The sequence below is a fragment of the Pyrus communis genome, chromosome 9, assembly GCF_963583255.1.
Source record: "Pyrus communis chromosome 9, drPyrComm1.1, whole genome shotgun sequence".
Classification (NCBI taxonomy): Eukaryota; Viridiplantae; Streptophyta; class Magnoliopsida; order Rosales; family Rosaceae; genus Pyrus; species Pyrus communis.
The window spans coordinates 3,898,675-3,915,693 of record NC_084811.1 but is presented as its reverse complement, the minus strand read 5'-3'; the positions used below and the strand labels follow the sequence as shown (position 1 = coordinate 3,915,693).

The 17,019-nt window shown below is 36.8% G+C and overlaps 2 protein-coding genes across 3 annotated transcripts; both read left to right on the top strand.

Annotated features, from left to right (window-relative positions):
- Positions 1 to 1,134: 1,134 nt before the first annotated feature.
- Positions 1,135 to 4,690, top strand: LOC137745602 (uncharacterized). Its single transcript, XM_068485578.1, has 8 exons — positions 1,135 to 1,224; positions 2,102 to 2,178; positions 2,441 to 2,636; positions 2,836 to 2,990; positions 3,220 to 3,363; positions 3,465 to 3,568; positions 3,680 to 3,851; positions 4,356 to 4,690. Exons 2-8 carry the CDS (start codon positions 2,110 to 2,112, stop codon positions 4,431 to 4,433), a joined length of 918 nt encoding a protein of 305 aa, XP_068341679.1. The 5' UTR covers positions 1,135 to 1,224; positions 2,102 to 2,109; the 3' UTR covers positions 4,434 to 4,690.
- A 1,125-nt stretch (positions 4,691 to 5,815) lies between these two features.
- On the top strand, positions 5,816 to 7,278 carry LOC137746205 (uncharacterized). 2 transcript variants are annotated; one of them, XM_068486281.1, is made up of 3 exons: positions 5,816 to 6,091; positions 6,448 to 6,666; positions 6,878 to 7,278. In XM_068486281.1, the coding sequence occupies exons 2-3, from the start codon at positions 6,519 to 6,521 to the stop codon at positions 7,018 to 7,020; spliced, it is 291 nt and encodes a 96-aa protein (XP_068342382.1). In that variant the 5' UTR covers positions 5,816 to 6,091; positions 6,448 to 6,518; the 3' UTR covers positions 7,021 to 7,278. The 2 variants fall into 2 exon arrangements, with proteins under 2 accessions (XP_068342382.1, XP_068342381.1); XM_068486280.1 differs by having other exon boundaries at positions 5,821 to 6,091; positions 6,431 to 6,666.
- The last annotated feature ends 9,741 nt before the right edge of the window (positions 7,279 to 17,019 follow it).

Below are 17,019 nucleotides of genomic sequence, written 5' to 3'. Positions count from 1 at the left end.
GACTATAAAATATGTGTCAAAAGCTCCGTGTATATATATGTAAAGATAAATTACAAGGAGAAGCCCCTAGGGCTAACACCAGCTAATGTGCTAATGATTTGGTTTGTTACAACTTTTCTTGGTTAAGTGACAACTTTTCTCGTTCATCGCAGCCATAGCCCTTTTTTGAAATAAATAGTGGGGTTTCGTAGTTTGACAAAATCTTGTAAGTGCTCAGTTTTGTTTATTGGTATCTTATTTTTGATAAACAATATGATCTACACTAGGGAGTGGGGAGTTGGCTAAGCCTCAATGGACTAGCAATAATTTGGTTCAAATTCGCTTTTGTCGAGAATCGAACATGAAGCCTCTCACTTACTAGTGAAGAGGAATACCACTAAACCGTAATATTAAGTGACTTGTTTATTGGTATTTTGAATAAATGGAATTAATTTGATCTCATGCCTCATTTCATCTCCACTATTGGATTGAAAGGGATAACTTATTATAGTGAGCGCATGTTAAAGAAAGAAACGAAAAAATATATATCTAATTTGAAAGTTGAAGATGAATTATGAAAGAAAAAAATCCATTCTAATTCTCATCCAATACCCTTTGAAATGAAAAATCATCCATCTACCTTCAATATGTCCTCTAAATTAATGGATTATCCATTTCAGTTAAATCCTATGGAGCTTTGTTGATAGATTAAGTTGGAGCAATCAAATGAAGAAAAAAGTCTTTGGTCCGGAAATGAAAGGTTAGGTTTGGGTGAAATGATTTTTTATGAGATTGTAAGAGTGAGGTGGTCCGCGCATGAGGATGCCAGAATTTATCCTTAAAGGAAAGTGTTATTCATACACTAGTTTTCATCTTGCACACTCTTATTAATTTTCTTCAATTTATTCGATTCTGCATCTGGAAATTGAGAAGGGTGTGTAAGAAGGAAAAATGAGTATGTGGATAACACTATCATATAAAATAAAATAAAATAAAAAAACTCTAAGTCACAAAAGTCATTTGGGCTGCGTGGGCTCTTACTAAAACCCAACCACCAAATCAACAGACAGTTCAGCCCATTGGGTTGACCCAACTATAGTTGGGCTATCGAACCCCAATCTCACTAATTATAATTACTTTTTTGTTAAACCAAATCGAACAGGGTCAGAAAACAGAGCCGGTTCAAGATCCGGAGAGCATCTTTGGTTCTTTCATTCGCCAGAAATTTTGGCTGCGTCAATCCAGGTACTCTATGCCTAATTGAATTGTTCATATCTGCTAATTATTTGATTTGTTTTTCTTTTGTCGAAATTTACTTGATTTGTTAACTAATTGCCTACTTTGCTCGTTCATCCGGCTATATATATATATATATATATATATATGTATATATATAATTTGGAGTTTCTTCTTTTATTGTGATTTGAACTATTCGAAATTATTTACCTTTACCAGGTTTTTGAATGGGGTTTTCGACCAATTTGTAGAAAGCACTCTCTTTTGTGTATTGTTTCTTCAATTTTGGCTTTAATTTTCGTCTTTCTGAGATGATAGAGACTCTTTTGCTTTATTGGAATTTGATTTTTCTGAAATTTATTTCCCCGAATTGGTCAGAAACTTATGGGATTTACTGAAATTACCCAATTACCTGTTGTTTTTGTTTTAGTGTAGTTGGTAATGCTTTGTGAGCTTATGGTATATTGAAAATATGGGGTAATGTTTGAATTTTGTTGGTAATTTTGTATTTGTTAGAATTATTTTTGTTGCTAGGGAAAGGCAAGATCAGATCAGAAAGTTCGATTTGTATATAGAATAGAATCTTAAAAATCTTCATTGCCTGAACTTATTGAGATAAATTTTAGTTTCTGCTCTTACCGGTTCAATCTAAGTGTTGCAATCCAACTTTAAGTAAGAAGAAAGAGCTTTACCTTTTAATGTTTATATATATAGACAAACGGCTATTGTTAAGAGATCTTTTTGGTTACAATTGTAGGTCAACACGCTGAATTGGTGTTTTGTGCTTTCTTTCGTTATGCGGTTTTGATGTTAGAATCTTTCAAATAAGTTCACCCAGCGCCTTGAAATTGTACGTTAACATTTTTGATGGTTCATGATTGCTTAGGTAACATCATGGCCTACCGGTATAACGGTAGACAGGAAACAAGCACCCGAGGCAACCTGCAACATCAGAAAGAGCAGGTAACTAATGTATTTCTAGGATCTTTATTTGTATATATGTTGGATCTTAGCTCCTTTACTTTGGAACTCTAAAGTGGTTTCTGAGTTTTGAGGTTCTTGATTAACTATATGCGGTTCCTCATAAATGTCATTGTTTTAATTTTAGTTTACTTTAATGCATACATGCCAATTTTGCATTGATATTATTATTTGTTTGCCAATGAGTCTGTATGTTTGTAATTCCCGCTTTATTATGGTGTATGATTAGACCTTTATGGTACAGGCATATCAGGGTTCACTAGTTGATGATCTAGCAGAAGAATTTCGATTGCCGATTAATCAAAGGCCCACAGAAAATGTTGATCTGGAGAATGTGGAACAAGCATCATTGGACACACACATAGCATCATCTAATGTTGGTTTTAGGCTTCTCCAAAAGATGGGGTGGAAAGGGAAGGGGCTTGGGAAGGATGAGCAAGGTTTGTTACTAGTGAAATATTTATGATTGTTTAATACTCATGTTCTGTGGTAGCTATTACTTATCTGTAGAGTAAGTGGCACCCTCTTTTAATTTTAATCAATAAATTCTTTGACAACTTGTTTCAGTGCCTTCAAGTTATATGACACTACATTTTTTTTTTATGTTATTTATTTTTTATTAATGCAATCCATGTGCAGGAATTACGGAGCCAATAAAATCTGGGATTAGAGACCCAAAATTAGGAGTTGGAAAACAAGAGGAAGATGATTATTATACAGCAGAAGAAAATATCCAGAGAAGAAAACTCGATGTGGAATTAGAAGAGACCGAGGAAACTGCAAAGAAGCGGGAGGTATGTCTTTGATCTTAGTTGCTATAAGTGTTAAGTTATAGATAGTATTGAGGTTGATGCTTTACTTTTTCTGAAACCTAAACTTAATAGCAGAAGGCAGCATATAGCATATATGCATGTCTTTTGACGGGAATAGGACCATCAACTTTCGAAGGTCTTGAGAATTTCCTGCAGTTTTTATTACCTGGTGGCTTCTACTGCCTGCTTCGTGCCCATTATGAAAATCCAGGTATTAGCAGAACGTGAGCAGAAAATCCAAACCGAGGTGAAAGAAATACGCAAGGTGTTCTACTGTGAACTCTGCAGCAAACAATACAAGTTGGCCGTGGAATTTGAAGCTCACTTAAGCTCATATGATCACAATCACAGAAAGGTAAATGACACTGTTAATCTACATTTCTTTGACTTAATTGTGTTTGTGGGGGGTGTTTTCCAATATGGTCTGAATTCGCAATACCCTTAAATGAGTTGCAGCGTTTTAAAGAAATGAAAGAAATGCACGGTTCCAGTAGTCGGGATGATCGCCAAAAACGAGAGCAACAGCGTCAGGAGAAGGAAATGGCAAAGTTTGTTCAGATGTATACACTTATTTTCCCTTCCCTGATTCATACATTATTCATTTGCTATCTGTATCCTTATAACCTCACTTTTGTAACATGTCTTTCTCTGTCTTCTTCAATTCCATGCAGTGCGGATGCTCGTAAGCAGCAGCAGCAGCAGCAGTTACAACAGCAACAAGAAGAATCTGGGCCTGCCCCAGTTTCCACTGAACTGAAAAGTGCTACTACACTTGCAGATCAGGATCAACGGAAGGCTTTGAAATTTGGGTTTTCTTCTAAAGGTGCAACCTCTAAGTCTAAGGTACGCGTTCATGTTAAAGATGAGTTTAATTAAAGAGGAAGGTGATTTATGGTGGTGCATATGGCATACAACTTTTTTACGTGTGCAAATATTTATCTATGAAGCATGGATGTGTAGACTGAGAAATCTTGTGTTTTGTGTTCTCTAATGACGTGCTGATTATCTTTGTTCTCTCTGTCGAAGTATATCTGGTTTCTCTACATGATACCTTTTCTTACTTAATTATTTCAAATATTTATAATATTACGCTTGACATATCTTTTGTTTGCTTTCATTGCTTGGTTCCAAAACTTAAAACTTTTACCGCCACCGTCAACACTTTTCTATCTAATCTATTAGACCGGGAACTCTGCATGTTGCACTCTGAACTTTGACAAAATTATTACATTGTCCCCATTTTATCTCATGGCAATTTGATTCTAGCCTTTGTTATCCAGGCAATCAGCTCTAGTTTATAAAAATTATGTCCTCTTAACATATGGGCACTATTCTCCCATTTTACAGATCTCGTTTGGTAGTGCTGCAAAGAAGCCAAAAGTCGGTGTGGCCTCAGTATTCGGCAATGATAGCGATGAAGAGTAGTGCGACAGTACTGGCCATCAGCTATGTACCTTATCAAGCTTACATTGCCTCCTTATGTAGTTTTATGTGACCTACGACACCAGTTATACGCATTTGTGTTGCATGAGATGTAAGATCATTTTTATAGTTTTACCAATCGGAGTTATAAACATCGATGCTCATGAACGATTGGTTTTGTAACGAACTATTGTTTGTGAAGACATCAGTTGGCTCCTCTCGTTTAAAATTAGGGAGTTTTAACGAAACACTTTCGATACAGTTCATTTTTAAAGAAAAACCACATTTTACCTTTTTCTGGTACTATTCACTACATCTTTATTTGTCTCTTTTCATTAAAACTAAAGGTTTTTTTAATTTTTCGTAGTTTTCTTTTAAAATTATGCGGAGGCAAATATATCAAATCAAAGCGCAAATATATCGAATCAAAGGCAAATATATCAAATCAAAGCGCAAATATATCGAATCAAAGTGAAAAAGAAACGATTCATGATACAATACATACATAAGTTAATAAAGCATCGGAGTCGGAATACATGGTAAGATGCACAGAATCAGAATGGTACGGCTGTTAAGCAGCTTCGGCAAGTATAACTCGAATGTTACCAAAGTCGAACACCGTGTGGTACGGTCCCATGAGTACGTCTCCGAGAATCCTGCAGGCACAAAGTCGAACACCGTGTGGCACGATATATTTTTACATTAAGGAAATTGAGAGTTCGGTTAAGTCACACAATGAACAATCTAATTTGGTATCGAATTCGTCATCTACGGGATTCGAACCTAAGATCTCACTTACAAGTGAAGATAAATACCACCAAACCATAATATTGAGTGACACGTGGTCCGGAGTTATGTTGTAGAGTTAAACCAATAATTTGTTCTTGGGAAACAGCTCCGGTTCGTGATTATGTTACTGATGCAAGAAAGCATCAACTACAAGAGGAAAATCTGTACGATTGTCAAAATCTAACCTGGTCCGGAGTGAGAAAGAAAGGTTTATCTCCGATGGTGAAGGTAACGTTTGGCATGCTCGAAAGGCTATTGCAGTTGACTATCGATTCTCCTGCTGGACTAGGGAGGCTCTGACAGAGCTGTTAAAATTGACAAAAAAATGGAAGGACGTTGATGGATTAAGTACACTGTCACAGTGAGTGTCTTGGTTTAATAACAAAATGTTATGTGGAGTGAAACTAATGCATGATATTGTATTATTAGATCAGAACACTATCGTAGTAGTGTACGCAGTACATCTTAGTTGCTCTTCAGAAATGATGAACCATGAAATTAACGTGTCAAATAATATTTAATTATTTCCAAACTATATCTTATAACTTAAGCGGTATACTTAGACCATGTATCTAAACGTAACGAAATTGTCTAAAACATCGTACTCTCCTATTTGCACTCAAGTTCAAACTTTTTTTCTTTCCGAAATTGAATCATAATATCCCCGTTAAAAAAGGAAAAAGAAAAGCACCCTCCCCTCCCGGCCTAAGCCACTTCAAGCTGAGCCCATTTCCCAGCACGCAGCCCTCCTCTTCAGTTCTTCCTTTTTTTTGGTTTTTCGTCTCTCACATCTAGTACCGGACTGAGAGTCCCCAGTCCCCCACTTTGTCGATCAATCTTCACCCTTGTCTTCCTCCCAAAGGTCCAAAAAGGTAATTCCCTACACCACCTTCGCTGTAATGCCATCGGATTTGTGTTGTGTTAGTGTTATACAAGCTTTTTCTCAAACTGCCCTGTGGGAAATACACACAGAAGGTGTTCGACAAATTGCCGCAATGAGATAATTTTTCAATTAGAGCGTACATTTGTTATATAGATTTAAATTTTCAGATTATACTTAATTGGGTTAAACCCTTTTGTGCTTATGACTAATGGGTATGCATAAAGTTAGAAGCTTTGTGCAATATACAAGTGGTTGAAGCATGATGGTATTTGTTATGGTTGCATTTGATTTGACCCTTTAGCTTACTTTTAATTTGTTTTTGAATTAGGCTGTTACAATTTTCAGTGGGTTAAGGCCAATAGCATTACTAGGTGTGAGAAAGAAGCTCTGAATTGCAGCAGAAAGTTGTAGAACCGATGGCGTTGAGGCAGGTTTTAGGGTTCTCGGATGGCGAGTTGATGAGGTCGGATTGCAAACCTTGTTCCAGATTGATGAGACAGACTGCCGGTATTTTCACTGTTGGCGGATCATTGGGATTCTGGATCCTTTGCAGATTGCATTACGGTTTGTTCTATCAACATGCTTTCTCTGTTCAACTCAATGTTATGTGCTTATCATAATAATCCGATGCTAAGTTTAAGCCTTAGACAAACTTGCTTTTTCGGATGGTTTTGTTTTTCCATGTTGAATACCTCGTTGTAGCTGTAAATACTATCCATTCTATTGTATTTACACAAAGTCAGGGCTTGTGTGTTGTTGTTTCTGTGATTTGCAGGTCCGAGAATTACAGTTCCGAGGAGTCTTCGGTGGGCAGCTTGTGGAGCGGTATCTGTGAGCTCATCCACTGCTTTGCTGGTTCGGTTGTTTAGTCCAGAGTGCGAGCCCCAAAACATAGCTACTTATGACAAGGGAAAGTAGCACTAGATTCGTGAAGGTTGTATCGTCGTTCTAAGTAAGTTATGTTGGGTTTGTTAATCGTTACAGAGGAGTGATTCCATGATGGATATTTCGATTGATGTAAGATATGCCTTGAAATGGACGTAACATTTCGAGTATCGAATTAACAGGACTAAGAATCCTGCTTTTGTTGCATAAAAGTTTATTGTCCTTCTTACACGATGCGTCTAAGGAGCAATTTCTCTTAGCAGGAGCCCTTGAATCTCCTGAATTTCAGACCTTGTTCCATTTTTCTCTGAACTTTCAATTTGATTTTGAGCATCCTAAACTTTCAATTTATGCTAATATTCCCCCAATAGTCAAGTCGTTCACAATTTTTGTCATTTCATCCTGTACATTATGCCTGGCCGACCTTTATGAGCCATATACAACAACGACGACGAAGTTTTATTCTATGGTCGGCTATATAAATCTTAGAACGCCACTGTACTCGATTTTGTGTTATGTCAAAGAAATGGTGTATCGCAAAAAATTAGTAATACTTAAATGCACACCATAGACCACACCGCACCACACCTCCCATTCAACTTCTTTAGCAACACAAACCGTAAAACTCATTACCCAGTCCCACCAAATTCATCTTCCATTTCCGGCTTGCACAAACTCTCTCCCTCTTGACCCTCCACCACCCATTCCTCTACCAGTTAGTCGTGGACCACCTCTCTCTCTTCGTTTTAGCCACCAACGTAGAGTTCCGTCAGTTCTTAACCAATTCTTTCGATTCGACCGTTAATGTCCGTCTCTCTCTGCTCTCCATATCTCTTCGCAATTCACTCACTCTCTCTTTCATGATTTAGGATTTTTTATTTTCAAATTGGGGAAAAATTAAGGGTTTTTTTAATTTTTGGTGGGGATGAATTTCAGAATTGAGGAATGATTTTCGAATTTGGCCCAAGGGATTTTGGTTTTCCAAACCTGAAATCTACTTTTTTGGATTACAAATTTTTGGTAAACCAAAATTTTCGGTTCGAGATTGGTTTAATTTTTCTTATTTCAATATTTTAGTTTAGTTTTCAGTAATCACTTTTCAGTTCAATTACCGAACTGAAACCATCCCTAGATTCTGTAGTACTAAATTGCTCCAAATTGATTTTCGTTTTAGCTAAACACAAAATTAAGCCATGGTTTTTTCTTTTTTTTTTGGTAAAAAAGGAAACAACTGGTTTCAAGCCAATGTTATTCACCCCTTCCGGGGCCGAGAAGACTAAGCCAGGGTTCAGCAATTGGGCCTTTTGAGTGTCCAAAACTTCTAGCCCAAAGCGCACGCAGCAGATTAGGATTGCTTCCATCCCAAGATAGAAACTAGCCGTACAGTGTCACTCACGCTCTCTGCGTTGTAATAACATGCAAACAAAACCAAAGAATCCACCAAATCCCACCTTTCAAGCTTCAATCACGCTCTCAGAATCATAGAAATGGCGAGCGGCAAGTCAGTGGTGGCGCTGATCAAGGCCCTGAAGCCGGCATTCCGCTCCAGCAACGACAACGACAAGGTCGCCCTCGCCATCCACGCCTACTTCTTGGCCTCCGGCTACGACCTCACCGCCACTGGTCCCCACGCCTTTTCCCCTGCCGCCCTCAACTCTTCTTCCACGGGTGCGTACATACATACTCAACCCCATCAAAGTTCTCTTCTTCCCAAAAATTAATGGATTAAAAAAAAAAATATTGATTCTTGGATTCGTTGTTTTGGGTTTGTAGATGAAGTGGGTATTGAGGGATGGAACGAGCTCGAAGACCAGTACGCATTCGTGTACGTGAACCTGGAAGAGGGTTCGAAGAAGGTCCGGGTCAAGTGCCTTGTGATGGAGGATAAACTGCATGTGTTTTGCGCTCTGGCTGATGGGTCTTCTAAGCATGTCGAACTAGAGTAAGTTTTTGTGCAACTGGGTTATTATCTGTCATCAATTCTTGCTTGTTAATGGCGTTTGGTGTTGAATTTTGTTTATTTGCAGCGTTGGGAATTATGTAGAGGAAACTGGGGGCGGAAATTACTCTAGACAGTTCAAGAATATGGAGATGCTGGTGAAAATTCTCGACTCTTTGCACCCTTTGAGGTAAATCAGATTTCTTGGGTTGCAATTGCATTTGGTTATGTTTGTGAAGTTTTTGTGGATTCTTTTTGTTACCATGACACAAAATTATGCGTACAAATTGGGCCGTGTTGCTTAGTGTGGGTTTTTTTTTCGCGGCGTTTTTCTTGTGCAGTTCAGAAATAAGTGAGAGTCGCTGTGAGACGAGCATCAGAACTGAGCCTGCTCCTCAGACATATCTTTCAGGGTCTGATCTCTTTCCCTCTCTCAGTTTCATTTACGATCGATTAACAAATGCAACCAATCATGTGAAAAAAATTGTATAAACTGCAGTTTGTATGTAATACTAGTTCAATTTCAGTCGCCTGAGATGTTTATTGGTTAGGTGTGTGTGTGTGTGTATATTATATCCATAAATGTGAATCTAGGATGTTATCATTGAGAGTCCTTTTGGTTAACGCCTGCTCGGTTAAAAGTTTAAATGCATCGCCAACGAAGAAAATGAAAAATGCAGGTCTGCCAAAGAACAAAACAGGCGTACAAGCCCTGGTGTAAAACAGCTGGATCCTTGCACTTCCATATGTACCACTTAGTTTGTTTATATCTTTCTACAGTAGCAAAAGAAAGCAGCTCGATACGCTCTGGGAGGAGAACAAAATTCCTGTTAACGCCATCAACATTGCCAGTGCCGGTTCGGTCAAAGTACTACTTTTATCATCTTTTCTACAATATCCATTTTATAATTCATCGTTGCAGCAATCCATTTGGTTTCTCGAAAGTTTCCCAAAAGAAGAGTAATCTTGGAAATCTGAAAATTTTCCGTAATCTCACACAATGATCTTACAAATTAATGTGTCAGGTTGGAAAACTTGAAGAGGAGAAAGTTTCTGTGCGGAATGTGTATAGCACAAGGCGAGTGAAGCAGAAGATAGGTTCGGGATCAGATGAAGCAGTTGGTCTCGGCTTATTGCTTGAAGATCAAGCAATACATGATAAGAGTAAGCATATACAAATCATTTGTCCCCAAGAAGTTCATAACCTTATTTTAAAGGAAAACTAATGAAAAAGGCTTGAAAACTTTGAGTTTTAACGATAAGGACAAAATAAAGGGTAAAGTGAATAGTATTAAGATTGACTTTTTAGTGTATAAATGTAGTTTTCGTTAAAGTGAACAACACCGGGAGTTTTTCGTTAAAGTTCCCTTTTTTTAATGATTCCAAATTCAATTCTTATGTTACATTTCATCAAACTTCTTTGAATTTGATATTTGTTGACGAAGAACCTCAGGATTTCCCTAAAACTGCTGCAAGCATCCCCATCCCCATCCCCAAGTCCCAGCCCACCCCAGCTTTTCAGTCTGATTCTGTCCCTGTAACACAAGAGTTCCATCTTTTAACGGATCAGATTCTACCAACACCTGTTAAGAAAATAAGTCCGCGCCATCTGCAAGATGGAGAAGTGTACCAAGGTGAGGCTTAGAACTTCTCTCGTGCTTGGTCCCGTTTGATAACCATTTCGATTTCTGTTTAGTAATGCGTCGGTATATTTGGTTTCTTTTCTGAATGGATTCTTTGTGTGGTGAAGGGAGGCTGCGAGGCTACGATAGAAAATAATGAAGGAAGCTTGCACAAAAGTTGGCATCAAAGGGACAGGTTTAAAGCAAGGAGTTAGAAGAGATAGAAAGAATACTTTCTGTATTTCTGTTTTCTTAATGAAGAAGAAATTACAACTGAGTATATATACACTTTGCTAAATAAACTTAGTAACAAATGACCACTAGATTAGCATCTAATAACAGGGATTAGTTACAACCAAGTTTTCCTAATGAAGAAGAAATTACAACTGAGTATATATACACTTTGCTAAATAAACTTAGTAACTAATGACCACTAGATTAGCATCTAATAACAGGGATTAGTTACAACCAAATTACAGCTGTTAAAACATAAAAATATCTAATGATGAGGTGTCCCTTTAAGAAGTCCATATGAATTGTTACTAACACTACTCTTAGCTTAATATGCATTCAGAAATAAATAGTTGGAATCTTCTTCACACTGTAAAATAATTGATTTGAACCCGTAATTCGATTGAAACACGATGCAAGTTTCATTTAAATTCTATGATGCTATACTTTTAAACTTTTTAACAGTTAGATCTTGACTTTTGTGTTTTTGACTAAAGATCTGACGATTAAAAAACTCTCTAGAATATCGGATACGAGCAACATAGAAAATCCCTACTAGAGTTTCTAAACACGGAATTGAAACTGTTCTGTTTTCATCTCCTATAGGAGTAGACATTGGAGTTTGATTCTTAAAGTCCTTAGTCGTTCTACAAGAAACACTTCTGCTTATTAGCACTTTTGTTAGAAGAATGATTTTTTTTGTTAGAACTTCAACAGCATCATGAAGCAAGTACTGAGACTTTGTTTCGTATAGAGAATTGATTGAAATTGATATCCCTCTAAATTCAAAGCATGTTTGAAGGATGAAGGTATACAAGAATTATTTTTTATTTTGATAGGATTAGAAGAGAATTATAAGTGAAAAAAACTTCTCCCTTCTAATCCTACCATTCCGAAGAGAATTGTAATATATTCTAGAGTATTAGATCTTCTATCTCCAAATTTAATCTTAATTTTTTTCATTTTGAACCTATTATTTATACCAAATGATGTCATAGTCTCCTCGTGATGAGATACTTGAATTAACAAATTAACAACGTAAAAAATAAAACTTCCCCTACTTATATAATGATATGTAGTATACCATCTGTATTCGGAGCCTAATACAACAAAAGAACTCAATTCAAGTAGACATAAAAGACATCGACACCTGTACGGACTGCACGCGGGCATAAATTTAAGCCCACATAATTTTTACTTTGGGTCAGTAGCCCATATTATGTCAGATAGTAATAATTTGCCACGTGGCACACATGGCTGTTGTTGGTTCCACCACCTACACCTGGCAATTCCTGACACGACCCAATAACCCGACACGACACGACACGAAATTAACAGGTGTTTGGGTTGACACGATAACGAATCGGGTCGTTATCGGGTAACCCGATAAGCACCTGTTAAGATAACGGGTTGATTCGGGTATACACGTGGGTAACACGATACACGATAAGCAGAATATTATTTTTATAATTTTATAACCCTAAAAAAATACTGTAATAATTATATAAATTAATTTAACAATTTTATACCCCTAAAAATTATAATAAATATATATATATATTAAATTAACTATAAAGTTTATAATAATTATAATAATTATACCCCCAAAATATTAACTATCTATAATAATTATATATATATATTAAATTTTATAAAAATTATAATAATTATTAATTAATATGCATGATGCATTGATGCATATGCATTGCATCCATTGATTAATTTGATTTGATTTCATTCCATTCCTGCCGCCATTTTTGAAGAAAAATGGAAGGAAAATGAAAATTATAAGAAAAGTTGAAAATGAAATTAAAAAGTGAGGGAATTAGGGAAAGATGATGGAGGGAAAAGTGAAAATGATAAGAAAAAGTTGAAAAAGAAACAAAAAAGAGAGGGAAAAATGAAAATTAATAGAAGTGGTGAGAAATTTTTTTTTTTTTTTTAGTTATTAACTTTTTATCACACATATGACATATCTCACTATTTTTATAATGACACATGTGATGTAATATTCCGTGTACCAGTCAATTATACGTACAAAATAAATAGATTTAAATCTACTTAATAAATATATACACACACACACACACTACACACACCATTGGAACTTGATTGATGAGATACGAATTCTCCGAAACTAATTTCAACGATCCTAACCGTCAAACTTGTTTGTATATGCTTTGAGATCACATCAACAAAAAATCGCAAAAAACAAACATTCAGAGATCAAGTAACGGGACAAAACTTTTCGACGGTTATAAACGAAAAATCACGATTTAACGGTTATTTTAACTTTGATTTTGATGATTTTTTATAGCTACACTCCTTGACCCTATATGAATACAATGAATGAATTCGATCTTCAATTTAAAATATTTATACAAATGGATACTACAAAATCTTATGTTATACTTGATGAAAGTATAACTAAACTCTAAGAAGTGTTAGTTAATCTATTGTTTTTATGGGATACGAATTCTCTTAAACTAATTTCAACGATCCTAACCGTCAAACTTGTTTGTATATGCTTTGAGATCACATCAGCAAAAAATCACAAAAAACAAACATTCAGAGATCAAGTACGGGACAAAGCTTTCCGACGGTTATAAACGAAAAATCACGATTTAACGGTTATTTAACTCCGATTTTGATGATTTTTTTACAGTTACACTCGTTGACCCTATATGAATACAATGAATGAATTCAATCTTCAATTTAAAATATTTACACAAGTATATACCACAAAATCTTATGTCATACTTAATGAAAGTATAAATAAACTCTAAGTGTTAGTCAATCTATCGTTTTGATGGGATACGAATTCTCTAACACTAATTTCAACGATCCAAACCGTCAAACTTGTTTGTATATGCTTGGAGATCATATCAGCAAAAAATCACAAAAAACAAACATTCAGAGATCAAGTAATGAAACAAAGCTTTTCGACAGTTATAAAAGAAAAATCACGATTTAACGGTTATTTTAACTTCGATTTTGATGATTTTTTACAGCTACACTCCTTGACCCTATATGAATACAATGAATGAATTCGATCTTCAATTTAAAATATTTACACAAGTGTATATCACAAAATCTTATGTTATACTTAATGAAAGTATAAATAAACTCTTAAGTGTTAGTCAATCTATCGTTTTGATGGGATACTGTTGACCCTAAAAATTACAAAGCCTGGCGCACAGGCCGAGTAACTAATAAGCTAACTACGTCATTCGGTTGAATGCGGGGCGTGCCAACTCTTCAGCCGAGCTCGGTCGAGGAGCAAAATTTGTTGATGTTGCGTTAAGCGCGTTGCTGACTTATTTATCTTGCGACTGCGGTCGAGGAAGGAACAAATCTCGGCCTTTGGATTCTCGAGCCTGAAGACAAAGCTGCTAGTTCTACGAAGTTCAATATCAAATTTGGCTCTCAAGGTGCCGGATGTAACCTGGTAACACCTCACTTCGCCAAGAAGGCTAATGAGATGACCTCTGCCAATAAGGATTTGAAAATCCTTCTCGACCGAGACTTGGATAGATAACCAGTCGGCCTCAACGCAATGCTGTTTATCCAAACTGAAGGTACTTCGGGAACGGCTGATTCTACGGCGACAGTGTTGTTTATCCAAACTGAAGATGTTCGCCGGTTGCCTTCACAGTGCTGTTTATCCAAACTTAAGGTGTGTTGGCGGAAAAAAAAGAAAAGATCTTAAGATGTTTGAGAGGTTTTGCACAGGGCAGTTGTGTGTTGAATTGAAGGTCCCTTGAATGATGCACGTTGCCTTTTATTTATGGTACTGCTATACTGGCTTTGGTGGCTGACACTTGTTGGATACCTGTTACAGAATCCAATCGTTTTCAAACTCATAAAGCAATTTACGTTACGCAGGCCAAATGTGACATCCCACATCGCCCAGGAGAGTGATCCTTAAATGTATATTCACATCTCTACCTAGCACGAGGCCTTTTGGGAGCTCACTGGCTTTGGGTTCCGTAGGAACTTCGAAGTTAAGCGAGAAGGGGGCTAGAGCAATCCCATGATGGGTGACCCACTGGGAAGTTGCTCGTGAGTTCCCAGAAACAAAACCGTGAGGGAATGGTAAGCCCAAAGCGGACAATATCATGCTACGGTGGTGGAGCGGGCCCGGGAAGTGGTCCGCCCCGGGCCGGGATGTGACAAATTGGTATCAGAGCCAATCCCTGGCCGGAAATGTGCCGACGAGGACGTCGGGCCCCTAAGGGGGGTGGATTGTGACATCCCACATCGCCCAGGGGAGTGATCCTTAAATGTATATTCACATCTCTACCTAGCACGAGGCCTTTTGGGAGCTCACTGGCTTTGGGTTCCGTAGGAACTCCGAAGTTAAGCGAGAAGAGGGCTAGAGCAATCCCATGATGGGTGACCCACTGGGAAGTTGCTCGTGAGTTCCCAAAAACAAAACCGTGAGGGAATGGTAAGCACAAAACGGACAATATCGTGCTACGGTGGTGGAGCGGGCCCGGGAAGTGGTCCGCCCCGGGCCGGGATGTGACACCAAAGCCCATGCTTTAGTCATACCATCTCACGTAAACTGAAGCCACGTGTTCATTTGCAGCAACCTGATATACTGTGATTTTATCTCCAAGTCTTGCAAGTGTTGTCATCTGACTAAAACTCTTAGCATCCTGCCAAGGATATTCAGTCCCACCATCATAATCTTTTATCTCTTCATGCATGGTAAACCTCCTACTGCATCACGTCACTATTTCCATGTTCCTCTAAAGTCTGAAACCTTTCATCCAAATGGTTGGCTTTCCAAACAAGATAAAAGCCCATCTTGACTTATCCCATCATAATTAAAAACCTAGCTAGGCTTTCTTTTCTTGTCATAATTCTATCACTCATCCATACATCCTGATCCCATTTAATGAATTTCAAACCATTTAAAATTCATTTCTGACTACTTGTCAATCAACCTAACCTACTTAGGCTTTCTATTCACCATTATCCAAAATTTGCAGATCCATGCTATGCCATGTGATAAGATCCCAAGTCGAGTTGCTCTAATCCACATGGTACACTGCTAACAAATCCAAATTAAATTGGATTGTTCTACTTGCTTCTACATTGGGACTATGATTTTTATCCCATTTATTTTGTATAAGAAAATTTGAGATAATTAAAAGATAATTATTATGATTAAAAACCATAATATTATCTCAAAACAAAATTATCTTAACTTTCTTATCCGACGGTCTAAAATCATGCTTACTCAACGGCCTCGATTACCGATGGTGTAATTTTGGGTCCAAACATTGCCCCCCAATTTTCTTGAGCTTCGGCTCGTAAACCGAATGGTTAAGGAAATTAATTGTCCGTAACCAACAACATTTCATCGTATTGCCGAAACAAATTTTGCTTAGCGACATTAAAATCATCTCTGTACTACCAGTACCTTGATCTTCCTCTGCTAATTCACCAACCGTCAACTTATTTGTATATGCTTCAAGATCACATCAGCAAAAAATTGCAAAAAACAAACATTCAGGGATCAAGTAACGGGACAAAATTTTTCAACGGTTATAAACGAAAAATCACGATTTAACAGTTATTTTAACTCCGATTTTGATGATTTTTTACAGCTACACTCCTTGACCCTATATGAATACAAAGAATAAATTTGATCTTCAATTTAAAATATTTACACTAGTGGATGTGGATATCACAAAATCTAATGTTATATACTTAATAAAAGTATGAATCAACTATAATATTAATAATTATATACATTAATTTAACAATTTTCTTTCTTGGTGGCAAATGGAGTGTTTTCATTATCAGATACTTTCTCAGTTAGCACGAGATGTGTTAACAATTCTCATTTCAACTGTTGCATCAGAATCTGCATTTAGTATTGGGGGTAGAGTACTAGATCAGTATCGTAGTTCATTGTTACCAGAAAAAGTTCAAGCTTTGTTGTGCACACGAGATTGACTATTTGGAAAATGAGGTAATATATTTTTATATGGTATAGTATTATTATTTTGGTAAACTTCTCATAATTTGAATGATTTTTAATGTTTGGTTTTTCTATACTTAGTTTATGCGGAAGAGAGTTCTGACGTGGAAAATCTTACTGAAAACATCTTCAACATAACTCTTGAAGGCAATAGATCAAGCCAAAGTTTCAATACAATTTCATGATGATCGATGTAAATTGAAGATTTTGTAAATGGAGGTGTAAACTTTTGAGAACAAAAACTC

What these genes read in the sequence shown, in the direction of transcription:
- LOC137745602 (XM_068485578.1), top strand. Translation starts at nt 2,110, where the DNA reads ATGGCCTACCGGTATAACGGTAGACAGGAAACAAGCACCCGAGGCAAC. An exon ending in TGCAACATCAGAAAGAGCAG is followed by an intron (nt 2,179 to 2,440) that starts GTAACTAATGTA and finishes TTTATGGTACAG; the next exon opens with GCATATCAGGGTTCACTAGT. An exon ending in ATGGCAAAGTTTGTTCAGAT is followed by an intron (nt 3,569 to 3,679) that starts GTATACACTTAT and finishes AATTCCATGCAG; the next exon opens with TGCGGATGCTCGTAAGCAGC.
- LOC137746205 (XM_068486281.1), top strand. Translation starts at nt 6,519, where the DNA reads ATGGCGTTGAGGCAGGTTTTAGGGTTCTCGGATGGCGAGTTGATGAGG. An exon ending in CCTTTGCAGATTGCATTACG is followed by an intron (nt 6,667 to 6,877) that starts GTTTGTTCTATC and finishes TGTGATTTGCAG; the next exon opens with GTCCGAGAATTACAGTTCCG.